This window comes from Macaca nemestrina, chromosome 13, assembly GCF_043159975.1.
Source record: "Macaca nemestrina isolate mMacNem1 chromosome 13, mMacNem.hap1, whole genome shotgun sequence".
Taxonomy (NCBI): domain Eukaryota; kingdom Metazoa; phylum Chordata; class Mammalia; order Primates; family Cercopithecidae; genus Macaca; species Macaca nemestrina.
Window position 1 is genome coordinate 111,045,163 of NC_092137.1, and position 27,972 is coordinate 111,073,134.

Consider the following 27,972-nt stretch of genomic DNA (forward strand, 5'->3'; position numbering starts at 1 on the left):
AGCTATGACATATATTGCCCCAAGACTTACGTGAGGTGCAGCATTTCCACGTGGCATTTACCTATCCTCCAGTAATGAGATGGTTTATTTTGATTTCATTGCATAATTGTCTTGAAGCACCATATACATTTAGTTTCAGAGAGGGCCCCCAAAAGCCAGATTTAGACAGTGATATCCTAAATTGACCAGCACAATTTAATACATTGCCATTACACTTAAACATTTACACAGTTGCAAATCTACTTATTTTAGGCATAATTTTATATAATATTTTGACAGACAAAAATATATATTCTGGAACCATTATATGCATCTGTCTATGAAGTAGCAAACTTACAATAAATTATATATTATACCATTGTAAATTTACATGAAGGCTAAAACAGAAAAAGAAATCATAATTTATGTTTAAAATATAATGTTAATTTATTATTTCCAAGTAAAAAGAGGAATAGCCATTATATTAGATTCACTTATTTTAAGCTTATACTCATTTCATATTCACATAAAATTCATTCCTTGTAAGTGTAGCAATGAAGTTGTATTTGGATGCTGAGTGTTTGAAACAACTAGTTGTTGATATTGCAGTGCAGCTACAGGCTTGCTGATTTGAATATGTGTGGGAAAAAGAAACATTTAAATTACTCAAGAAATATGTTACAATCATATCAAAAGTATGAAAATAAAATATATGTTTTCTTCTAATGTTTAATCCACAGGTATTGCCTTCCAAGGTTAATATAGCCAGTGTCTGAATGTTTTGTTTATTGTATTTTCATTTGAGGGCAGATGTTGAAAATCAGGTTTACTGATTGAAGCTGGAAGAACACATAAATGTCTGCATTACTCATTCTGTCAAAACAAAGCAAATGATGGGTAAAAAGTATACTCTTGCACATTTCACAGCTTTGTGATACAACTGTCTTGGAAATTGGGTGGAAATTTATGCACAAATGTGCTTAAGTAAAGACCTTGTGACCATTGTTTCCTTCCTTGCGATCTTAAACCATTTTTGTATTTAAAAATCATCTTGCTAACATTTAGCACATTTGTGGATTAATAACAAACTAGTCTTTTATATACCTACTTTGAGGGTAGGTGAGGAATAATGGGTTAAATACAATATAATATTATTTATTGGCTTAAATAATTTAAGTTATCTAGTTTTAGCATTTTGAACAGGGCAAACATTTTCCCCGTTTCCGTCTATTGTGAGAAATTGAATTACATGGAAGAAATTTTTAATGTTAACCTTTTTTTCCCCACTGAATTTAAGTGTGGTTGTTGGGACAATTGTTGCCTAATGGAATGGTACAATGTAAAGAGACCTGTAAGGAGACGATGCCTCCCTGTTGCATTATATGACAGTATGAGTGAGTGTTTCCTGATGCACATGGTGGAAGCCTGTGCCTCAGCAGGTTGAGACAGATGCTCAGGGTGACAGGTTGGATAAAAACCACCATTCAGGTAGCATGCTGGGGAGCATGGTGCATCTGGAACAATGGTGTTTGCCAGGAATTGTAGTCTCCAGCAATTCATCACTTTTATGTGTCAAATGTGTTAATATCTGTGGTTTTTTATTTAATGAATTTCTTGCCCCTTTCTCTTTTTTCTTTCAATACCTGAGAATCATGGACTCCCATACTTACTGGCTCCAAAAAATATACTCCTTCCATGTACTCCATAGGGTACTGAATAGATTCTGAGAAAATAGATGAAGAAAAGTAATTCTCTTTTCATTTAGATATATGTGATATTCAGTGAAGATTTTGAATGCAATGTAATATTCACATCAAATTTTGATAAAGCACTGAAAATATGAGACATATAAAATTATTTAATTTCCCCTTTTAAAAATTATCCTAGACATTAAATTCATGTTTAATGATAAAGATGTATTATCTGATGCTTTGAGACAATTACAATTAAATCTTATGAAAGGAATTCTAGGGTCAAAATACAACTTTCATTCTTAATGTTAAACACTAAGTTAACTTCATTTTGTTCATGATTTGCAAAAAAGAAGTATTTTTGAAAAAAAAAAAAGTGCTTTTGTTTCAACAATTCAGACTGACTTTCTTTATGGGATCAGATTCCCTGATCACTTTTCAGCTCATCACTTTACTTTGCTTTTGTAGAAATGGCTCTAGTTATTTCTATAATGTGTGACTGGTGTGAAAACACTTGAAACGGACACAAATCATTACACACACACACGTGTGTTTATGAGTGTGTATGTGTAACAGCAGAAAAGGAGCAAAACAGTATTTAATGACCAATCTCATGAATGTTATCTAGACATCAAATGTTAAAATTGATGGCTTCTTCACTTTAGAACTTATTTTATTTTCTGCTTTCCTCTACATTTTAAAATTCACTATGTACTTTTTGTAGTAGTAATTTGTCTAGTCTCTAAGACTGGCTTATGTGAAAAAGTGCCAAAGAGTAGATCCCTTAACACTAAATCTTTCCTATTAATGAATATCTAAAAATTAGTAGTTTGTTTTTTTCTCATTTTTACTACTATCATGAGGTGTTGTGAGGGCTTCCCATAATAATCATTCAATGAAATATATGTAAATTTAGCAGTGTGCCTCTCGTTAACCATAACTGATGCTGTGTAGCTACCTCTCCTTACATAAGGCCCAATTTCAGTTCCAATATTAACTTACATATTAATTTAGATATATTTATTTTATCATGGAGCAAAACTTTATATACTTGACATAAAGATAAAAATGTACTGTTCCTCCTATTACCTTCTGCTTAATTAACTTATTGCTTTAAGGTTGCTTAATAATCCTTCAAGTACTCTTTCTATGCATACAGTAGCTACGGAAACATACAAATTAACCCAGTGCTCTTCTACAAAGATGGATTCTATTTTCCTATCACCTTGCACGTAAATAAATGCCAGTACATAATATTTTTTTGTGTTTGCTTTGCCCATGCTCATACTACATGCCATTAATAAAAGAATAACAAATTGCACATTCAGCAAATGTTATAGCTCAGAACATGAAAGAAGGGGTTAATCATCGCACTAAGAAAAATAAGCTGGTTAATTCATTGCACCATTCAAGGGAGTGACTGAAGTTATTCTCATAGCTTCAGTGCTATAATGAAACTAGACTCATCAGTGCATAAGCAAACAAAGTTTGTATCAAAACTATCCAATTTCCTTTTTTTCAGTCTCTTTCACATCTACTTCCCTTTTTTGTAACAAATATAGATGCTCTATTTGGCCCTTTGTTCTCTCAGTGGAACTTTATTTTTTATACCTAGCAAAACTATCTAGCATCAAAATCAATATTACTATGGATGAGAAAGAAAGTTGTTGCTTTCATAGGTGCTTCCTTCTAGCTTGGCTTGTATTTGTGCAACTGCACTTTATATGAATTTTTACCCTCCTGAACATTGTTTATATTTTAAATATATTTTTGTATGCTGCAAATCATCTCTCCAGCACTACCCTATTACAGTGTTCTGTTTGCTAAAGCAGTATTTTATTTAGATGGGGTCACTGTAAATTATCTTCAGTCCCAGAACCTTCTGGACTGGAATCAACATCAAGGAAGGCCTCTTTATTGGTGAAAGTTGAGCTGAGGGTCATGCTCTGTCGCGGCTTCACAAGTGCAAGTTCATCTAATTTAATATTTTCATTTTTGACAAGAATTGTCTTATCCATGTTTTCTTCACTGTGTCTTGCAACAACAGCATCAAATAGATCTAATTTAGGTGGCAAGCTTCCACTTTCAAATAGATATTTGGCTAGATAGGAGATGCAAATGTTGGTTAAGAATGAAGTAACCATGGCAAGTGTTTTAAATGGGAATTTCTGATTATATATACCATTATCATCAGGGTAATAGCCAGGGTAGAAGATCAAGGGCTGAAGATAGAGGTATGGCTCCCCTCCAGTTATTCTCAGGAAGAGGCCAGAAACATAACCTGCCACAGCCCCATAGGTGTTGGTTCCCTTAACAAAGAGTACACAAAGCAGCTGGGGGAAGATGACGATGTAAACAAGGTCAGAACTGAGGTACCAGAGCCCATACACAGTCTTCGTCAGCAAGGCCATGGCTGTTGCAGATGCTCCAAACACAAATACTGTGATTCGCATGACCCAAACGATTTCTTTGTCCGAAGCCTGTAAGAAATTGCCACAGTGTCAGCTTTTTGCACAGTGTCTTTTTTTTTTTTTTTTTTTTTGAGACGGAGTCTCACTCTGTCCCCCTTGCTGGAGTGCAGTGGCCGGATCTCAGCTCACTGCAAGCTCCGCTTCCCGGGTTCAGGCCATTCTCCTGCCTCAGCCTCCCGAGTAGCTGGGACTACAGGTGCCCGCCACCTCGCCCGGCTAGTTTTTTTGTATTTTTTAGTAGAGACGGGGTTTCACCGTGTTAGCCAGGATGGTCTCGATCTCCTGACCTCGTGATCCACCCGTCTTGGCCTCCCAAAGTGCTGGGATTACAGGCTTGAGCCACCGCGCCCGGCCTGCACAGTGTCTTGACTCATGTAGGTCAAGAATGAGACACATTTTTTGCTTCAAAACTAGTCTAAAGAATTCCCCTGGTTCAAATGGCTCAATCTATGGGAAAACTCAATACAGCTACAGCACCCAAAGGAAACAATTAAGGTGACTTCCTGGGTGGACCTTTGGGAGGGGTTTCTGTGTACCAGATGCATGACACGTAGGCCACCTAGGCCTTTTCCTGAATGCATAGGGGGAAAGGCAGGATGAGCTAACACGGTGTCAGAGAGGTATAATAAAGCACGGGAGGATTTCCTCACTTTACATATTAGGGGACAGTTCTTATGTGGCATTGACAGATCATAGGCCATCCCTACTTTATCTCTTTGTAGAAGTGCTACCATCCTTAAAGCTAACCACCTTCTGGTGCTCTTGAAAAGACACATGTGGACGGGCGCGGTGGCTCACGCCTGTAATCCCAGCACTTTGGGAGGCCGAGGCGAGCAGATCACGAGGTCGGGAGAGCAAGACCATCCTGGCTAACACGGTGAAAACCCGTCTCTACTAAAAAATACAAAAAATTATCCGGGCGTGATGGCAGGTGCCTGTAGTCCCAGCTACTCGGCAGGCTGAGGCAGGAGAATGGCCTGAACCCAGGAGGCAGAGCTTGCAGTGAGCCGAGATGGAACCACTGCACTCCAGTCTGGGCGACAGAGCGAGACTCTGTCTCAAAAAAAGGAAAAAAAAGACATGCACACGTATGTTTATTGCAGCACTATTTACAATAGCAAAGTCGTGGAACCAACCCAAATGCCCAACAGTGATAGACTGGATAAAGAAAATGTGGCACATGTGCACCATGGAATACTATGTGACCATAAAAAGGAATAAGATCATTCCTTTGCAGGGACATGGATGAAGGCGGAAGCCATCATCCTCAGCAAACTAGCACAGGAACAGAAAACCAAACACCGCATGTTCTCACTCATAAGTGGGAATTGAACAATGAGAACACATGGACACAGGGAGGGAACAACAGACACCAGGGCCTGTTAGGGGGTGGAGGGAGGCAGTGCAAGGAAGGAACTTAAGAGGATGGGTCAATAGGTGCAGCAAAGCACATGGCACATGTATATTTATGAAACAAACCTGCACGTTTTGCACAAGTATCCCAGAACATAAAGAAAAATTAAAAACAAAGAAGAAAATGCCTTGTCCAAGGAGTTCCTTTGGTTACATTTTTAAAAATCAAATCAAATCAAAACAAAACAAGGCAAAAGCAAAAACATTGGGATTGTTTTGTTAACTAAAACCTAGAGAGAGGCAAAGCTTTATCAAGCAAGAAGCATGCTGTTTTGCAGCCACTTTGATTCAATAAAGAAAATCAAATTGAGAGGATATCTTCTAGCAAAGGCGGACTAGGGAGTGCAAGTATAAAACAGTTCAGAAGTTACAAAAATACGTGTCAGACAGCTTACCATGCCCTGTTTCCACCAAGATTCTCCAGTGTCATAGACAATTTAATTATACTAAATGTTTTGGTAGATAGTTTAAGTTTCATTACTCTTTCATCAGAAAGACAAGAAGGTTAAATGATAGCCCTGTGACTGTACCTCTTGGGAAATAATTATATTGATTTGTTCCCTTTAGTATTGACATGAATAATAACATGTATTGATAGCATCCATTCAGCATAGGTATAATTTGTTATTTAATCTCATATGCTTAATCAAAGTACAGTCAGATTTAATGTAGAATATTAACAAATATATAATAAAGTATATACAACAAATACAACATCAGCAGCAGCAAGAGCAACGCTAGTAAATGACAGGTTGAAGGAAACTGTTCTTACATTTTGTCTGAAGGAAAGCTGGTAGATGTTCCGTGCAAACATGGAACTTGCTGACAAGATGGAAGAGTCTGCTGATGACATAACAGCAGCAGAAACTGCACCAAGACCAAAGAAAGAAATATACACAGGGCAGAGATACTGCAGAACAATTGGTAAAATCATGTCTGCTTCTTCTGTAGTCTTGGGATCTGGAAGCCCATATGCAGTCTGGTTCCAGTCTGTTGAACAGAATCAACAACCATTACAACAACCAAAGAGCCAAATGTTCTTTATCCATCTGGGGTCATCCTATTTACTAGGTTGTTTTGAAATAAACTCAGAATCATGTACATTAGTCTGCTTAGGTGTGAAGTCCATGTGCTGGTCAAGTGGAAATGTCTTATGTCTCCTGACTTCTAAAGGGTATTGGTTACAATTAGGGTTATTCACAATGCCTGCACAGACACTGGTAGTAAGAAATATATTGCCTTCCTACAGTGATGGTGTTACATGGCATAGAATCATAGAAAACAAATGCTTATAAACATAATTCTAGAGTATTCCTTCGACCACTTGGAAATGTGGTGGGACACTCACTGTTCCTTCTTTAAGGCTCAGTTATTCATATGTAAATGAAAAAAGACAATAGTAGGCCTATTCTCAGCCATCATCTCTCTGTACATAAACTTGGTTTTGAAGCTGCCTCAGCATTAATTTTCAACTATTTCCACCTTGCATAGAATTTCACTGGATTAAGAACAGTCCCTTTTTATTGAATAAAAAGTATAGTCATGTGGCTGAAATTTTCAGGAAGTTTTGGTTGTGGTAGGGTAAGAAGGCTTGGAACACAGATTTATCTTTGAATACATAGCTTCTTTACTATTTAGTTGTAGCATGTGTTGAAAAACTATGGAATCCTTAAATGTACATTAGCATAGTTGGCTTTTTATTTGCTGAACTTCTTTAATATCATGATCATTGGACCAAATAAGAATTGTTCTTTTTGGATCCTACCATTTTTTTCTTCCCTCATTTTCTATTACAATTGTCTCCAAAACCTGCTTACATGCAGGCAACTTTGTGGCCTTAACTGAGATGTTACAATAACAGAAATAACAAACAAGAATGTGTATCTAATCCAAGAAAAAATAGGCTTAATGCTGTTTCTGTTAGCCTGTGTTCCTACAATAAACACACACACACACACACACACACACACACATTCATATATGTTTTCTGCTTGTGAGAGAAATACTATCCTTTTTCAAAGACAAACACTAAAACACTACCTACCACCTTTGTCAGTCATCTTTACAACTTTTGAAGTGTTTGTCTCCTGGACGAACAACTGGAATGGAGAATCTACACTATGAACCAGGACTGCTCTCCTAAAAGTTAAACAATCCAATAAAAGACTCTACTAACTGAAAGTCAAAGTTGCCATAGGAACATTACCCTGGATCACCTTTACAAAATACAACAGGGCAAAAGGTGAACTTTAATCTATTTTATTCCCTCTACCTAGAAGATGCCTTCAAATTTGAATTAACATGATGTATTTTCATTGAGTGCTCTTAAAAGTTACAACACAGGAACATAATGGTCAGGAGTAATTAATACATTTCATTAAGTTAAAGGTGAGCTGTTGAACATGTTCCACATAGAGACTAACATGGAGATAAACATTTCATAATGCTCCTTTTTCAAAACTGTTTTTCAGTAAGTTATTCTCTAAGTGACTTTGTTTCTTAGCTTGTCTTGACCTAAACACTTATTCATTGCTTTCTTCAAGAAAGAAAACTCCTAATTAAAATCTAATAAAGATGTAAAGCAGAAATCTCAAGTTCAAAGTGATCTTTAGGGAGGTCATGAGAATGACAGGTAAACTTCTCTAAGCCTGTGACTCTCCACTCTGGCTCTCAACTCACCTAGGGGTTTTAAAAGAACACTAGTGCTTGTCTCTATCCTCAGTTATTGAAATAAAATTCCTGTGAAGTAGGCCAGATGTCTGTATTTTTAAAAGATCCCCCCACCATTCCCCAGCTGATGTCAGCAGGCGCCTTGGTTGAGATACACTGCTGACAGGAGTGCATATAAACAATCGATAAATATACCACAACTGGAAGGAGGGTGTGTTTGCCAGTGTTGCGTAGTGGAGTGAGCAATCAAAAACATTGGAGGCTGGGTGCGGTAGCTCACACCTGTAATCCCAGCACTTTGGGAGGCCAAGGCAGGTGGATCGCCTGAGGTCAGGAGTTTGAGACCAGCCTGACCAACATGATGAAACCCTGTGTCTACTAAAAATAAATAAATAAATAAAACAAAATAAAATAAAATAAAAATAAAAAATTGGAGACCGCTGAACTATAACACAATTTACTGAATGCTATAACAAATTTATAAACATAAATGTGATGCGAAAGAATTCACCATGTGGAGGTAAGAGGGAAGTGGGACAGAAGGGTGTCTGGGTGGGGACTGTAAACTAACTGGCACATGTGGTGAAGCTACAAGAGATTTACCTGTTGATGCTCCAATGGCCCCAATGAGTATGGCTGGGACAGCCATTACCAGGCACCCGAAAGCTGCCAGGAATGACAGCACTTGAGCATAGGTGGCTGAAGATGAAGAGAGAACCCTCTGGAAGTACGCTTGCCATGGGATTCCACCCAGCATCTGTGTGGGAAACACGAGGATGGAGAGTGAACTAGAGGCAAACATCTATTCTATTTTTTTAAAAGAGATTTATTGCAATCACATTTAGAATAGTCATAAGTACAACTTAGAAGTATTTTAAAAAGTGGCATGTAGTCACAAACATCAATTAGTATCATTATGTTTGCTATGATCTGATGTCCATGTTCCCCCTAAATTCATACAATGAAATTTTATCACCAAGGTGATGGTATTAGGTATCAAGTTGGCAACTTTGGGAGATAATTATCCCATGAGGGTGGATTCCTTATAAAAGAGAGCCAAATGAGTTTTTTTTCTCTTCCACCATGTGAGGAGGCAGCAAGAAGGTGCCTTCTATGAGGATGCGAATCCTCACCAGGCAGTGAATCTGCCAGCATCTTGATCTTGGACTTCCCAACCATGTGAAAAACTGTGAAAAATAAACCTGTGTTGTTTATAAGCCACTCCGTTTATGATGCTTTGTTACCCAACTGAACTAAGACAATGTATCATCAACTTTCAATTGTGCAGAATTTCCTGAAGTTCTTTTTCTCTATAATTACATAGAGCAATTATTTCTTTTCATTTATTTACCTATTTTGAACTGCATTTAAACTACCCTAGAGGCCTTCAATTTGTTATCATCTGGTGGTTCCAACCATCATAAAATATTCTCAAAAAATATTAAGATTTTGAAAGTATGACATTTAACCTGAATCAGTGCAACCCAAAAATATTTTTACACTCCAATCATGTGCCAGGCAATTTAATGGCTGTAAAAGCAAGGACATGAATAAGGTATGGTTCTTTCCCTGGAACTTACTTTCTACTGGGAGAGTCAATGTATGTGGTGTTTTCCAAAGTGAGCACTGCAGAGTGCTCAAGGCAATACAGCCGGCATCAAATAAAATACTAGAACTTCTGTGTATTTTACTTTGTATTTTTCTATGTATTTTACTTTGCACCTAAATATTGTATGGTTGCTTTTATTCAATGATTTACATCATATATCAGTACAGAATATATAAGCAACTGATAGATATACATACCTCTATTGCAATGTGCTTAATTTTCTTATTGAGCATATGCGATCAAAAATGTTTAAACTATAATGCGATTTGTTGCATGATATAAAGAGGTCTGTATGGAAATTAAAATGATAAACCATTAATTATTTGCGACAAGAAAGAGGTGGTAAGAAGAGAGAAAGGGTAGCTGCATGTTAACAGGAAAACCTGCAGAAATGAAGTGCAGATTGTCCGTAGGCTTTGAGAGCATTTTCATAGGTGGAGATCGAGGGAGAAGAGAGTACCTGAGAGAGAAACTAATAGGAAAGAAGAAAATAACGACAGCAACCAGGCAGCTGAGACCACTGGGTGTTTGGTGTGATGAAGGTCAGTGAGTGAGGGAGTGGTTGCAGGAGAAGCTGGAAACACACTTTTGGCTAGATTACTGCTACTTCTCTTCCTGGCATAAAGTCAATATTCCATAAATATTGGTCACATGAACTAATGAATGAATTGATAAATGAGCTTGCCGTAGCACAATGTATTGAGGTTTCATTAACTGCCTGTCTGTCTCACTGGGCTCTGGTGGGGACGTCTGTCTTATCATGGTCTCACTTGGGCTAAGCAGAGTATCTGTTACATAGATACCATAACAATCTCCTTCTTATAAAAGCCATATATGTTCAAAAGTAATTAAAGGGAAAAATTCTAAAATTCATAACCCCATTCCTCAAGTCTACATTCTTCCAAAACCTTTTCCTTTCATTTTGTGACCTGTTCTATCAATATATCATTAATTGACAACTTGCATGTCAATGACTTGAATGGATTGACACATCATAAATTACATATTCATCACCCTGGACATTTAGGTCATCAGAAGTTTTTAAGTAGGGTAAAGTCTGACTTCATCTACAAACAGAAGCTCTCATGATGCAATGGACTGAATGTTTGTCCTCCTAAAATTCATACCTTGAAACTCTAATCCCAATGTGATCATATTCAGAGGTGGGGCCTTTGGAAGATAATCAGATCATAAGGGTGGAGTCCTCATTATGGGATTAGGACCCTTTTGAGAAGAGGCCAGAGAGCTCTCTCACCCTCTTTCCACCATGTGAGGCCACAACAAGAAGTGGACAGTCTGCAACCTGGAATACTGCCATCTTGAGAACCTAATCATGCTGGTACCCTGGTTTCAGATTTCCAGCCTCCAGAATTATAAAAATTATATTCTTCTGTTTATACATCACCCAGTCCATGGTAAATTGTAACAACAGCCCAAACTGACTAAAGTAGTTAGCAATATGGAAAATGGGCATGGGGGAGTAAGAGGTGGGCAGGCTGCCATCAGGGAGACTGGTGGGGGTTATCATAGTAGACCAGGTAAGGAATGCAGTCTACCTAACAGAGAGCAAACATAGGGACAGTGGGCAGGTTCCATGTGTGACCGGGAGATACACTGACAGTATCATTAGCAGGACTTGACAAGTCATCTTCATGTAGGGGATGTAGGAGAGACAACTGGAAGATCAAGACTATTGATGCAGCATTTCAAGGCTGATTTCTATAGTTTATTCATTTCTTCAACATGTACTATTTTAACTTGTCTTACAATTTGAATCATGAATACGACTAAGTCATATAATTTTGTAAAGCTGGAAGGAATTTAGCAATCACTTTATACAATGTCTTATTTTAAAGATGAATAGTCTGAAGACTAAAGCTTGGTGTAGGGGAAAGGACTTTGAGTTCTTAATATTCTATATCAGTCTCTAACTCAGACAATGGTGTGATTATTCACAAATTGCTTAACTGTTCTAAGTCTCATCATCTCTATGATGTAACCATAAGCACATCTACTATGCAGGTATAGTTACATATACATATTTACTCTCACTCCAGTTCATAATTTTAAGCCATTCCAGAAAAATGAGAGCCAACAGATTTCTCAACAATCCTTAGGCAAAGAAGCCCTCCAGTCCACCACTGGAAATATATATTTTCCCCATATTTTCCTATCCCTTACTAGAAACATTTTTACTGGAAAAGACACAGTTACTTTGAATGTTGAGATAATGCTAAAATTCAGCCACGTGCCATGATCACAAAGTCATACAATATTGCCAAACTTCTACAGAGAAAACAAAAATAACCAATTTACCTTTAAGTTTAATAGAACAAGTAATCTATTTCTTTTTTAAAAAAGATTATTTTTGTAGAGATGGGGTCCTGCTATGTTGTCCAGGCTGTTCTCAAACTCCTGGCCTCAAAATGAACCTTCCACCTCAGACTCCCAAAGGGCTGAGATTACCGGGCTGAGCCACCACACTCCACCATAGTCGATTTCGTACGTTGAAATCAAATACAGTGTGTTGTTTTCAGGCCTAACTCCTCTAATTAGCACAGTCATAAAATCTGGTCAGTTCTTCTGGTTGTTCCCTCTTGCCTCAGTGGGATTGGCCATTATCTCTTCCATGTTCTCCTCAAAGTGCCTGCACCTTTGCCCCAAAGTTCTGCCTGTTTTCAAGCTTCCTCTGGCTCCTGAGGGCCTCTCTCTTGGCATCTTTCCCGAGTGACACGTACTTTTCCAACCCGCCTCACTTAGGGCCTCTAGCACTAGTAATTCTCTTACTCTGTAATTCAAGAGTGAATGAGAGACTTATTCCATAAGTTGGGTTTCATGCCTTAATTCAAAACACAAAATAAAGCTTTTATGAGGTTTTGCCTTCAGGTTGGGGAAAGTTCTAGGGGTAGGGCATGTTATTCCTTGACTTACATCACAACGGAAATGAGGACACACCACACAGAACACCTCGCGCTGTCCCCTTAGGGCCTCATTTGTTCTCCACCCTGACACTGTCAGCCACGACAGTCCGGCCCTGGCTCCACCCTCCCAGGAGAACGTCCTCAATTCAGAAATGGCCATGAGCCCACAAGCACATTTTTTTTTTTACTATGAATATGAAAATCGTGAAAATAAATTTGATTTTAGGAACAATTAGATCACATTCCTCAGATAAAGGCAATACTTACCAACAACAGAAAACTATCAAGCCAAGAGTAGACTTCAGATGAGTCAACAGTTCCCAGCCACGGCTTTTGGTATTTGGCATGCACAGCAGTGAACCCGATGTCTGCGACTGCAGGATGTGACAATGCAAAGGGGACGCTGATCCACTGCAACAGAAAGTGACACTGGAGCCCTAGGCCATGATTTTCAACTGTCTGATAGATGCAAGATTTATACACCTCACACACTGCACAGCTCAGTAATTCCTCCAGTTCAGACAGAGAAGGACCGGAAATCATGTTCTCTGTTTTCTGTTGGGCACCATAAAATACTGATTTAGATAAATTAAAATAGCACTTTGACTATTTCAATGCTTGATTATACCATGTCATACAAACTATAGCAGCAGCAACACAAAATCTCTAGGAAGAAAATATTAGATTTGAAATATCTGTCAATCAGTCAATCTATCTATGTATCTATCTGCCTGCCTATCTATCAGCTATCTGTCTCTGTCTGTCTGTGTCTGTCTGTCCATACACACACACACACACACACACACACACACACACGTAAATAGATAGGTAGCTATTGAGATATATATCCCCTTGTTTGTGGGTGGTGGGAGGAGGGGAGAGATGTGGATTGTTTTCGTTTTCCTCTTCTGTTAAATGTTGGATAACACAAACTTGAGTTCTAATAAAAAATTGTATTTCTCAGCTGCTCAGGAGGCTGAGGCAGGAGAATTGCTTGAACCTTGGAGGCAGAGGTTGCAGTGAGCCAAGATTGGACATTGCACTCTAGCCTGGGCAACAGAGCAAGACTCCATCTAAATTTTAAAAAATTGTATTTCAAAAAAAATAAATGGGTGCCAGGCACTGTGGCTCAGGCCCGTAATCCCAGCACTTTGGGAGGTCCCAGGTGGGCAGATTGCTTGAGCTCAGGAGTTCTAGACCAGACTGGGCAACCTGGTGAAACCCCATCTCTACAAAAAATACAAAAATCAGCCAGATGTGGTGGTGTACACCTGTAGTCCCAGCTACTCGGGAGGCTGAGGTGGGAGGATTGCATGAGCCTGACAGGCAGAGGCTGCAGTAAGCGGTAACTGAGCCACTGCACTCCAGCCTGGGTGACAGAGCCAGACCCTGTCTCAAAAAAGAAAAAAAAAAAATGGTCAGATACAATGGCTCATGCCTATAATCCTAGCACTTTGGGTGGCCAGTGTGGGAGGATTGCTTGAGTCCAGGAGTTCAAGATCAACCTGGGATATATGATGAGACCTGGTCTCTACAAATAATAATAATAAATAAAATAAAATATTTTAAAAATTATATTTGAAATATATATCCATATAAAAGAGTGTGTGTGTATACACACACACATATATACACACAATTCTTGAAGTGGAAGTGTGTGTGTATATATATGTATGTGTATACACGCACACACTCTTTTATGTTTTCTGTGAATTAAGGAAAGATATCCATTCATTAAAGTAATAAGAAAATATGTGATTGAGAAATATATGGGTGACATATAAGCCTTCAAAGATGGGCCCGATAATAACAGGTAGAATAATAAAGAATTGAAGGAAGAGATGTTTAGATGGAGCAAGGCAAAGAATAGAAGAATATGTGGTGTGTGTTTGTGTGTGTGTATGTGTGTGCACCCACATCTGTTGGTGACGGGTTTTGCTGGCATGGGAGTAGTTTGGGGAAATGGGAGAGATAAAGATGGATGTGTGGAGAAAACCCACATTGCAAGTTAAAGGATTTGTATTTTGTTTTTGCAGGCAACTGGAAGCTAGAAAAAAATCTTTTAAGTCTTAAAAAGATTTCAGTGGAATTTCTTTTGAAATTTAATAACATAGACATGAATAGTGAGTTTAGCAAAAAGGAAGTGTCAGGGACAGTGGCAGGTGATTTCAGCTCCACCTAGATGAAGGCCTGAAGTACAGCAGTGACACTGGGAATGAAAAAATACCAGTACTAAAAAGGTTTATGAAGAGCAAGTCAACAACCCTTACATTACAAGAAGGAGAGAGAGGTCAGAGAGAGGGAAAATGAACAGAAAAACCTCAAGTGTACAGTTTTGGAGCTCCGGGGGTGATGATAAAATCAATAATACTAGAGAATTTGAAAAAAGACCGTTTAAGGGGTAAGTTGATTAATTATGTATGCTCATACAGTAATTAAAGTTTGGAAAACAACATCATTTAGTCTTTTATTCAGCCAATTCAATAGGGCCTTAACTAGTAACCAACAAAACTTCATTCCTTATCAATGTGGCTACATTTTGTGGCAGAAAAAATATTCTAACATCTTTGCACTGTCATCTTTACACTTGTATACTTGATTTATGCACCCATGGGTTTTAAGTTCTAGTCTCATACAAAGCAATGAGAAATCACATATATCATCAATAATAGGTTCATTCCCTTGGGTTGTGTTTCTTAGAATACCTAGTACATCAGTTATGAGAGCTGTCGTTGCCAAACCAACCTGGCTCCTGACATTCTGAAGAGGGATTTATTTCTATGTTCCCTATTTTATTTCTGGAAATTTATGTTGATGCTAAGGAAAAATCAGAATTTCAGTACAGTCCACTTAATTTTGGTAATCTAAATAGAAATAGTGGGAGTCCTTGAGTAAATTAAATATTCTTGTATTCAGTTACAATATGAATGGATGAAATTCCACGAAATGCAAAATGTCTAAGGAGAAAAAGAGAAAATATTATAATCTTTGCTGGCACATGTAAATTCATAGTTAAACTATACATCTAATTGTAGTCCGCTTTTTAAAATTTTTCCTCTAGGACATTATTAGAGATGCTGGAACGTTTATGAAAAGGAGAGAAGAGCATGAGATTACTTCTTCATTTTTAATTTCTAAGAGTCTAGTGTCAAAAGTAAAATATAATGAAATGCTTTACATTGTAAGATAAATACATAAAGATGAGGAGAACCAAGAGTACTTAACCATCCTTGGGAAAATGAATCATGATCTCTAGTGTTAGCTTGCTCTGTCCGTGGGCTTTGCAGGAGGGCATTGCCGCTACAGAATCTACAACTGGGATAATATATGTGTATGATGAGATAATGTATGTGAACCTATGACAACCCTAGCCCAGCATGGACACACCAGTTTTTATACTTCTTTTGCTACATCTTAGGTATTGAATATTATATGCATAACTGTACTGTCCACATTTCTTCAACATTGACTAAAATGTGTTCAGACACACACAAGTGTTTTTAATATAGTGCTAATAATACTCATGTCTCATAATTATAATAAAAACAATAGATAATAAATCTTTCTGGTGCCTTATATAATTATGAATTGTCTTTGTTTTTAGACCACAAATAGTGATGATTAATATTTGAAATCCACAGTTTTCCAATGGGATCATTTCTATGTCTTATGAGCATTCTTAGAATTCACCAACTAACATAAAAGGAGACTTGTACAGGTTGCCACTAAGGTTTGAATTTTGTTATTTCTGCCGAGGAAAATGGATTGTCTTAAATACTCAAAGGAGATCATGCATACGTTTCCATCAAATCTAGGCATGAAGGAAAGGAAGACCTAGACCTTTCTAACAATTCAACATAGAGCACACTTTTCTGTCAAATGTTATCAAAATGACTAGTTTTTCATCTAATTAATTTATGGAGAAATTTGAAATTTCATATAATATGTGATTTAGCATGTATTACTCATGAGGGAAAATAAGATTTCTACTAATTTTTAAAGAGTTAGTATGAAATACATTGTCTTTTACAGAAAAAAGGAGGAGAATCTTGGGTGCTCCCACTTACCAGCCCCACAAAAATGCAAAAGAGCTGAACAACATCGGTGTAGGCCACAGAATAGAGCCCTCCCACCAGGGTGTACAGAGTGGCAACGAGTGCAGAGATGATGACAGAAATGTTCACATCCACGTCAATGATCACACTGATGGTGGCTCCTGAAACAAACAAGAGAGTGCTGTGGTCAAGGTGCCCAGACAGATTCTGCTCTTTGTATAAGGACACAGTGAAAGTTTAGTGATAAACAACATTTGTCTCTCTCTCATATGAAATGTAGTGGATGATAACACCTAAAGTTAATTTTTCTATTGAAATTTGTATATCTTAATAAATTCAGTGAGACACACACTTTTGCTTTCTGAAATGAGTGGTTTGCTAACTTATTTATGTGGAGGACACACAGATCCGTAGTATGCTTATGGAAGACCCTGAATTACTGAGAAATTTAATTACATTACGAGAACTCAAAATAATTTCACTATCTGGAACTCTGACTCAATCAAATATAGCCATGTGTTGCTTAACAATAGGGATGGGCTCTGAGAAATGTGTTGTTAGGTGATTTCATTGTTGTGCAGCTTCACAATGTATACTCACAAATCTTGATGGTATAACCTACTACACACCTAGGCTACATGGTATGGCCTATAGATCCTGCGCTACAAATTCATACAGCTTGTTACTGTACTGAACACTGTAGGCAACTGTAACATGATGGTAATTATTTGAATATCTAAACATCATATCTAAACATAGAGAAAGTAACAGTAAAAATATGGTATTATAATTTTATGGGACCACTGTCATATATGCAGTCCATCATTGACCAAAATGTCATTACATGGCACATAACTGTATATGAAATACATTAGTCACATCTATGAAAAACACAAGGCTTTCTGAGAAACATGATCATCCATTTCCACATTTTACAATTAACATTCACTTGCTATTTTGCATTTACTCTGCCCCCTGCTAGCTTTTGATAGCTAACAAATGGTTAAGGCGGCAAAGAGTTGAGAAAAATTTGTAGGAACAAATTATCAAATTGGTAAATGTTATTAATCACTCTCTCCCGCTTTAATTTGTGACAGATCACTCTTATTTTATTTAATTGGTAGAATATACCAGTCCTGCTCCTAGGATACCAATATACTGAAGAGCCTAAGATTTGAATATCATACTTTTTTAAGTAATTTTCATCATCAAAATTTTAAACTTCTCTTAGAAATCAAATTTATGTTTCTCCTTATAACATTGTTTATTGTGTTTGTTGGTCCTTATATTTCCACTGAACGTATTGAGGTATGACAAGTTTGGGCCACTGTGGTTCTTGGACTGACAGTTCATAATTCACTTGTTGCTTTACTAGTCCTTTCCCTATTGTTCTCAAAACTATACAGTTTACATGTCACATTATTAAATGCATACATGAAATGGATCTGTGCTTTTATGTATCATCAGTTGCAGCCAGCTGAGTGGTCTTACACGCTACCCCCATTCCTCAGTCGGCATGCTAGTAGTATATACAGCTCACTGGAGATGAAACTACATTATCTCAATATAAGATGTGTTGATCCAAAATATCAGTACAAAATATTTTTCAATGCTTTTGCTATGGCGATAAAATAAAATTATTTTCCGGAGTAAAGACCCATTAAAAAGAAAAATCTAGTAAGAAGTTGGAGAAAGAAGACAAAGAAGAGAGATCAAGTATAGATGAGTGACTTTAGATAATTGACTGAGCTGTTTCATAGATATTTGAAAAGTAATTGTTTTCCTGAGATCATTTACTTCAAATTGAAACTTGCAATTCTTTGTTGTTTTTTTTGTGTGTGTGTAGTTCTCCACTTTAATAACACTTCTAAGCTACATACCATGAATTATGAAAAGTTCAATTATAAAATAAAGATTACCTGACTAAAATCTCAAAGATTTGGGGTCCTAGTAGATGCTGTCACTTAACTGTAACTCAGAGATATTCGAGACGTCAATCACCTCTCCATTATCACTATTAAAATTAGATAAAAATGTCTCTAAAATATTTTCTGAATAATTAAATCAATTGCAGTAAGTAAAACAAAGTGACACTTTGAGGTATGCTAGTAAATATTAGTCTACTCATGAAGCTATAAAATAAATGCACTGCAAAATTATGAAAATCCACTGAACTTGAGCTGTTAGGAGTATAAATACACATTTCTTTAAAAAGTTGGAAGATGTCAATTTCTACCAAGAAAATAGTTTAAGATTCTCCTATGTTTCAATGGTGAACTATACACATTCACACTAAGGTGGTAATAGATCTTATATATTCTTGAATATATCAAATTATTTGTAATAAACACTAAATTTTAATGAAGTCCAACTATTACCTTTTATTTGTGTAAATTTAAAGATTACAGTTGCAATGATGTTACCCGGGTATACTACATAGTGGTGAAGTTTAGACTTTCAGTGCTTTCATTACCCAAATAACGTACATAGTACCCAGTAAGTAACTTCACACACACACACACACACACACACACACACTCACACACTCTCTCTCTCCCCCTCAAAGAGTTCAAGCAATTGCAGCAATGTTTTTACATATGTTGTTTGATAGATGTGTGCATGTGAGTGTGTAGAAAGATACAGACAGTAACATATTTTATATATGTAATCATGCATTACATAATAATGTTACCATCAATGATGAACCACAAATACACAAATTCTCATAAAATCATAATGAAGCTGAAGGAGTCCTATTGCTTAGTGATGTTGTAGCTATTGCATTACAATTGCCTACAGTATTCAGTGCAGTAACATGTTGCACAGGTTTGTAGCCTAAGAGCAATAGGCTATACCATATAGCCTGTGTGTGTAGCAGGCGCTACCAGCTGGGTTTGTGTAAGTACACTCTATGTTCACACAACATCAAAATTGCCTACTGATGCATCTCTCAGAATGCATCTACATCCTTAACCTGACTGTATATTGTAATACAGGCACGAACATAGACACACATATATACAAAACTAATTATAACAAAGTTCACAGTTTCGTTACTATATATTTCCAAAATACTTTAGAAGCATTAGCTTATTAATTCTATTCTTTTTCAGGACTCTATTATATAAGTTGATCTTTATTCAATGAGTGAGCATTTTGTATTTTGTTATATACTCAGCCCACTCCTTTTTTGATACCTCAGCAGGTAATTTGTTCTTAAAATTAAAATTTTTTGGTGTTGAAAACAATGGCAAATAAGCCCCCATTGCAACTCAACTAATGAGAGGCAGGTGGAAAGCAAGGTGTAGTTTTACACGTAATATCATTAGAACATAAGAGCAGCAGTGGGTGTAGAGTATTATTATCCAGCACCAGGGAAGTGCAGCATTTTCCACCTAGTTCTTACTGTATTTTATAACGATCAAATACTCTTGTTTCCGCAACAGTCACTCTGTTTTCTAGTTGGGAATCAAAAAAGTCCTGACTAACCTGCAGGATGAAATTGGATGTGCTGAAGGCGGGGCAGTGCACGCCTTTATGGGGAGCTTCCATCTCCCAGCTGCCTCAACAGCCTCAGTCAGGTCCAACATTCTCAACTGGCCCCATGTGGTACATCTAAGCCTGTCTCTAAGGGTAGATTGGAGCTGAGGAGATGCTAAGGCATGGGCAAACTTTTTCATATGAGTTATTGAGAAGACATTTAAACTGAAGGGGAAATTCTTGTTACACTCTACCATACTTATTTTTTTCCACTACTAAACCATAACATTGAGCTTTATAATATCAATTTATTGAAATATTTCAAGTTTGTAGTTTTGCCGTGTGACTTACATTATTTACCTACTCTGTCAGCAGAGGGTTAGTGATATCTCACTTCTCCAGGAATGTTATTTACTGCTGGAACTGACTTTGTTTTATATATTTTTTAATTAGACATTTTATTTAAAAAGCCAACATCTCTAAAAATATTAGTGCTTTTAGAATAGCATGCAACACTGTTGTCTTGGGAATTATCTAAACTATCTAAGTTTTATATTTGTGTTTATGCCAATTAACATGGCAGTTATTAGAGGGAAAACAATGGTAAAAAGTTCTCAGTTTGCAGAAACAACACTTATTGGAAGAAATTAAGATATAAGTCATTTATTTAAATGTATTCAACGTCAAAAATATATGTTAGTATTCTCACTAACCCCTGGCTCATGAATCCTTGTTTTAAACATTTCTTTTAAGTAAACTGCACTTTTTAGCTATGCTTAATTCACTATGCTTTGTTCAAAATCATATATGACTCATAAAAGCAAATTGATCATAATAATTCATGATTATTGGTCTAAAGAGGCAATTCAAGTATAGAAAGTGTGGCTGAGGTTTTATTTAACCTCTGCCACCATATTGCAAATAAACATAAAATTTCCATTAAGCTTTTATGCATATAAATAAGGTTCAGTATATGTTTTTAATAAAAATGTCTTCAGAAGCCAAGGCTGAAGAAAGTAAGGTTGTGTATCTGATTGATGTTTAGTTCACTGCGGAGATGCAGCTAGAACAACTTAGTTGGGTCTTACCCAAAGCAGAGAAAATTGCTGCAGCCCAGAACATTTCTCCCATCAGTGCAGGTATAAACAGGAGTCCGCCCATGCGTTTTCCATAGATTTGCTGAAACGGGTCTAACATGGTCACATACCCCTTTGAACGCATAGGTTTTGCAAAGAACAGGCCACCTAAAAATTAAGCAAGTGTTTAGGAGGAAATAAAAAAATGTAATATAATAGTCTTTTACTATACTGCCACTTCTCAAGGGAAATGCATTTTTCAGAACACCTGTATGGATTGAGGAACCAGTCTGAAATATAATGTGCACACAGTACCAACTTACTCTAAATATTAGGTTTAGCAATCTAATGTAAATTATTTAGTACACTTACCATTGTATGTGTCCAAAGACAAGTGGATCTCATTGAGGCATGTGAATTGAAAAACATGAACCAACACATCGCTCACTTAAATGCCTCAATGCATATCTATCACTCAACAGAGCATTTAGAGGTTTTGAATAAGCACAGATTCAATAAAAGCCTTCTGAGTGCCCAAAAAATGAGGTACCTTCTGTTATATAATACTTTTGACCTCTTATTCATTTGACTTGCTAAAAGAAATACAGGTACATTTCAAGCTGATTCATTTTTAATGATATATCCATACTTGTTTTGAAAGAAATAAAACATGATTACGTTAAGAAATTCACTGTGCTGATAGCCACAGGATCAAAGGATTTTAAAAATATATTCCATAACGAAGAGATCAAATAATCTAAGCACTAGTGTTCTGCTACTTACCAATTTCTGGTAACGGCTCCTTAAAGATCTCAGGGGACATTTTTTTTTACAATGGTTATTTACAGTGTTTGACTGGTTATTCCACTTGTTATTACACTCTTGTTCTGTATGCTTTACTGAGTGAGTCACTGAGATTTGCACTTTCACTTACCTAAAATCAGACTAAGAGAATATCCAATGGGTGCCTGAGCCCAAGCTAGGCCATAACCTGGTACATAAACTGCTTCAGCTGTGCCATTGATATACCCTCCTCCGACCCAGGTAGCTGAAACAGAATGAAAAGTGAGGGAGTGATACTGTCTTACCTGTTACACCCACACCTCCCTGCCAAACCAGTGGCTACTGGAGGTTACTGAGCACCTGAAATGTGACTAGCCTGGATTGAGTTGTTCTAGGAATATAAAATATACACCAGATTTCAAATGTTTTTTCTTTCATTGATCACATGTTGAAATGAAAACATGTTGGATGAATTGAGTTACCTAAGTTATATTATTAACATGAATTTACCTATTTCTTTTTGTTTTTAGAGGTTTGTAGAAAATTCAACGTTATGTTTACGGCTCACATTATATTTCTATTGGATAGTGCTGCCCTGGATGTTTTCTAAATGCATTGAGTCAGCAATATTTTCATGATATTATATATAATATAGTCTGAGGTCATGGGGTAAAATTTCTTTATTTCAAGGTCCTTCCATTTTAATTGTATTGATGTTTACATACTGTCCTCAGGGAGTGGTATGTGTGTGTACATGCGTGTGTGAACACATGCATGTATGTAGGTGGGTGTATGTATGTGGAAGTGTGCTTCTCACTGATAGAAATAGAGTCTTTCTTGAACACTCTGGGGATATCGGAGCTTGCAAATGTTATCTCCATCACCACTAAGTTGCACTTACTACCTTAAATTATTAGGAGTGAAGAGAGGATCGAGATGACACTTCTACTACAAGGTGTCCAAAGTGAGTTTAAATGTTACCTTAAGGCCTAGACTACCTAGCACTCAGAAGAATATAAAATGTGAACTGTGTACATACTTGCAATTCTATATTTTAATATGGATCTTTTAGTAAGGTATTTACTATTTGACAATAAGTAATGAAAAATGCCTTATTCAGATAAATAAAATTTCTGTAGCATAATAGCTGAGGGAAGGAGGTCAAAGAACCAAAGAAAATAAGTTTTGACTTGACAGGTTTGAGCCAAGCATGAGCTACAGATTAATATTTTTCTCCGAATAGACAATGTAATACTAGTACCATTTTCTCTGAGGAAACAGTATAATATTGAATCCTTGCTGAAAAACTAATGCTGAAGAGAACACTAAACTTTGCAGTTTATACCTTTTCGAGGTTACAGTGTGGTTGAAATATTCAAAACAATCCTTATGCAGAATTTGTGTAAAGTTATGATGGTCACAGGTTGGTAAAAAAATTTATCAGATATGAGGCTGAATTATAGATTGCATCATCCCATTAGGAATAACATTTAACTCTGATGAATTTTCCAAAATCTCACAGTTAGAATGTAGGTAAATGAAATAATATCTAGACAAAACTACCTAGGATGTATTTCTATTGTGTTTGTGCCAAAATTTATCTGGCTTTTAATCTAATACAAAGCAAAGAAGAGGGAGTCTTAGGGTTGACATAAAAAGATTTTCCTACATAGGAATTTTAAGTACATTTAAATGAAAAGTTTATATATAAAATCCTGGAGCCAAATACATATTTAGCAATCACTCCCACCTTTGCAGTAGCTTTTACACCCAGTGTTAACAAATAACAAATGGCATTATTTGTTTTCTTATTCTAAGCCCTGCTGAAATTTTTTAAATGGTTTTTTTTTTTTTTTTCCACTGTGTGTGTAACCATGACCTGAAGAAATAAATTCTTACAGGCAGAAAACTTGAGACTTTATCTTTCTACTAGGTAACTGGAATTGCTAACGCGTCAATGCTTCACTGCATAAAGTAAATGGTCTGATGGTCTTACAAATACAAAGCTCATTAGTGATCATTTGTCATTGTGTAAGTTCACTGTCCCTTGTCCAAAAAGAAAATGAGTGCCTGAATCATTGCAACTATTGTGGTATAGAAGTGAGGGCTTGACTACTTACTAAGATTTAAAAGTCCCCTTTTTAAATGAATTTAGTCTCTTCTGTAACAGCATTTGCTCTCCATGTTTGTATATTTTGCGTCAGATCCATGAGTGAGATCACAAACTCTTAAACTATACTCACTTTTAAAAGAATCAACATTTTTTAAAAATCTCTATTCTTTATAAAATATATCCAAGTCAATCAATCTGACAAGGTTAGGTAGTATGGTTCAGATTTTAAATGAATTATGATATTGACCAGGTTATTTTGAGTTCTGAGAAAGAAAAAAAAAAGTTTTACAAACTGAGGAAGATCATGGCCCTTTATAAAAAATAGCATTATTCAAATATTTTCTGTATCTTTTAATAGCTTATTAGGTTGGAAAAAAACCTTCTAAATGGTAAAAGCAAATTATAAAATATTATTTTTATGACCATATTGAACAGAATATTAAATGAGAATATAGAGGGTTATAATTATTTTCAATAAACAACATAGTTTGATATATAGCAGCTTTCTTATTCTTTCTACAGTGTTTACAAACTGTGCACCTTTTGAAAGAAAGAAAGTGAAACTAGTTACAGGGCTGCATGTGGCACAGCATGCGGCGGTCGCCAGCATGGCCACCGGAGACCTGTGTTTGGTTCTGCCTGCAGCCTTGGTCCTTGTTAACCTTGTAACCCGGGATCTTCACTTAACCCCAGAGCGTCATCATAGTGCTGTTAGAAAGACCAAATGAATCCACGTACAGTGGGTGAAGAGTTAAACAAAGATAAAATGTCAATGTCTGAAAGATCAAACTGATGGCTCACATAGAACACTGTAGGTTTCAGATGGCCAAAGTCAAGGGGTTCGGAACATGGATGACCTCTTCCCAGACTGGTTTGGTAAACTACCTGATACACGGTGAATCATTTTAAAATTGCACTTCGAGACTGAAATTGGGCATCACTTGATATAATTTCCCATGGGATATTTTTCCAATGAACACTCAGAGTTCCTGCTATGTTGCAAATGTTTAAAAACTCCACTAAGACTCTGTAATGAAATATGTGTTGTTAGTGCAACCGTATCAAATATTAAACATATAATTTTAAGTTGATATTTTCAGAATGATTTTCAATGACCAAGAAGAATATAGTAAAGAAACAAATCACCCCTTAAACAGAACCACCTTAGTGCAAAGTAAGAAAGAATATCAGCTCCTGCTAACATAACGAAGGTTTGAATGAGAAATGACTACAGATGGTGGCCTGGGGATTCCTATGAGGACACGCCCTAGGTTTTCCCTTTTATAACAAGGTTCATGACATTTCTTTATTAGTGCTGTGGAGTCATAACATGCGATTGTCTTCCTGTGAGGAATTAGTTATTAAATGAAATTATTTGGTTTCAAAACAGGGAATTACTCAATTGGAAATATTATCACCCCCACATTTATTTATGCAGATTAAAAACCATCACTAGTTGGTATTCATTGACACTTATCATTTAAATCTCAAAGTCACAACTTTATGCACGTATTACTGGACACGTTGAGATGCTGCCTATCACATTAATTAGCGGATACATAGCTTGTAATACTAGGACAGCTTCCCCACCTCTTTGTTTTCACTCTGTTTCCATCCACTCAACAGCCCAGAGAGCCAAGATTTGTTTCATGGCTCTTCAGTCCAGTGATTTATTATCAAATCATTTTTGTTCAAGTACTACTGAGTTGAAACCAATTTATTTTTAGGTTTTAAATGAACAGAAAATTATTTTAAAATATATATAACTAGTGAACATAAAGAATCCCCAAAGGACAAAGAGCAGCATTTGCTTTGTCAGTCTGAAGCCACACGCTGCACACACACAGATGCCAAGGAAGGGAGGACTGCATGGAGCCGGCGGCGTCTGAACGTACCTGTCATGGTAAATCCACCAACCAATAAACCAATATCTCGGCCACCAACTATGATGGCTTCGCTGCGCTCTTCTGCGCTGCCACTGTTTTTGGTTCTCCAGGCAGCCCATATTCCAACCAGCAAAATGAGAAGGTAGAACACGATGATAGCTATCAGTCCTTCCACATGGAAAGTCATTTTTATCTAATGATCCAGATTCTTCTGCAGCTGGCTACTTCATTAAGACTTCTGAAGAAAATACAGGAATGCATGATAAATCAGTAGAGCACTATGCACACGTAGGCAGCCAGGAGTAAACCAGCTGGATCATGAGAGACCCTGTGTCACTCACAGAAAGAATACAACGCTGAAACCACATGTAAAATGGGCAGTTACCAATCAGTGTCCACTACATTATCCTACTTTTATTTAACAATGTAACATTGCTTTGAGTTTGCAAGAAACAGAAAAAAAAAATGGAAATGTAGTTTAATAAATGGAATCATAATCCTTGTGTGTTTCATACATACTTTAAATTTAAAATTAACCTTGTGTATATCTTAACTCAGTAACTGTCAAATCATTTACAAAGAGTAGAGCTGTATTTGCGTTTTGGAACTAAGTTACTCTTCTAGAATTATTTATTCACTTTAAGTGTTTTACAAATGACTATTCTGAAAATTTTAAAATATCCATTAATTTATTCATTCTTTTATCTGTCCTTTCAAACGACTTCAGAGAATGGCTTCAGTAGTAATCTGATATAAAAATATCTGAAAAAAAAATCTTTAGAAAAATTCATTTCAAAAACACATCAAACTCCACATTTTCAACAAGTTTCTGTAGTTCAAGTTACTATAGCAACTAAGTATGTTTTCTGTTTAAAGGGTCCACTCTCTTGATCTTCTTCGCCCAATATCCTTTATTCAATTCATCACCCCCCATTAATGGTACATACAGGAAAAGGTTTTTTGTTGTGGTGGTGGTTGTGGTTGTTGTTGCTTTTTAAATACGATTGCCTAAAAGCACAACAGAAGGATCAAAGATACTAAAATCAAGACTCTTAGAAGACAAACGGCAGATTGGAAAGCATTCACCTTCTGAAATTCTTGTTCTTATTTATTTATTTATTTATTTACTTTTTACCTTTGTGACCACGGCTGTTCCCTGAACCCAAACTCTCAAACACAAGTTTCTGGGGGAAACTCTGATATTTGTGCATGCAGGTGGCTGAAGAGCCTTTGGGGAAAAGAATCAGCCTCTTTGGAATTTAAAAGAGGCAAAAGAAGCGCCCGCGGGCTGGGTGGTCTCTGCCTTTGTGAGCTACCAAGCAGGCAAGTTCCTCTCCGCGGCAGCCCGATGCTCTCCCGGCCCCCTGCGGCCCTTCCTCGGCCCCTTCTACCCATCTCCTGCGCCCAGACTTTGTAGCCTCTTGCACCCTGACAGCAGCGGTGCCAGACAGCAAACCCGCCCTTGCATCCCACCGAGAGGCAAAAACGCCGCGTCCCTCCCCTCTAAAACCTCCCGGGCTCGGTGCCCAAGGCGTTTCCGAGGGTGCGGGCCCCTAGGCGCAGGAATGCCCGCTAAGCTCCTACCTGGAGTGGTAGCTGCACGCGAAAGCGCTCCGCCCGGGGCCGCCGCCCCCTGGCACCGTGAGGGGTGTGGGTGCGAGGGTGAAGAAAGGGAGGGTGCGGGGTGGGGCAAGGGTGCAGTGCGGAGGGGGGCCAGTCGGTCAGGGCGGCTCCTCACCCGGCGTCTCCAAGAACCTGGGAGCGCGCGGAGTTGACAGGTGTGGGCGCCGGCGGAGGGCGCGCGGCGCCGGGCGAGGCGGCAATC

The 27,972-nt window shown here is 37.2% G+C and overlaps 1 protein-coding gene across 2 annotated transcripts; it reads right to left on the reverse strand.

The window, feature by feature from the left end:
• LOC105490180 (solute carrier family 5 member 7) lies at window positions 1-27,972 on the reverse strand. 2 transcript variants are annotated; one of them, XM_011755561.2, is made up of 9 exons: window positions 27,732-27,972; window positions 26,157-26,385; window positions 22,300-22,413; window positions 21,378-21,533; window positions 16,822-16,970; window positions 13,022-13,165; window positions 8,828-8,981; window positions 6,327-6,544; window positions 1-4,150 (listed from the first exon to the last, which is right to left on the reverse strand). In XM_011755561.2, the coding sequence occupies exons 2-9, from the start codon at window positions 26,332-26,334 to the stop codon at window positions 3,521-3,523; spliced, it is 1,743 nt and encodes a 580-aa protein (XP_011753863.1). In that variant the 5' UTR covers window positions 26,335-26,385; window positions 27,732-27,972; the 3' UTR covers window positions 1-3,520. The 2 variants fall into 2 exon arrangements, with proteins under 2 accessions (XP_011753863.1, XP_070933258.1); XM_071077157.1 differs by lacking the exon at window positions 27,732-27,972 and having other exon boundaries at window positions 26,157-26,413.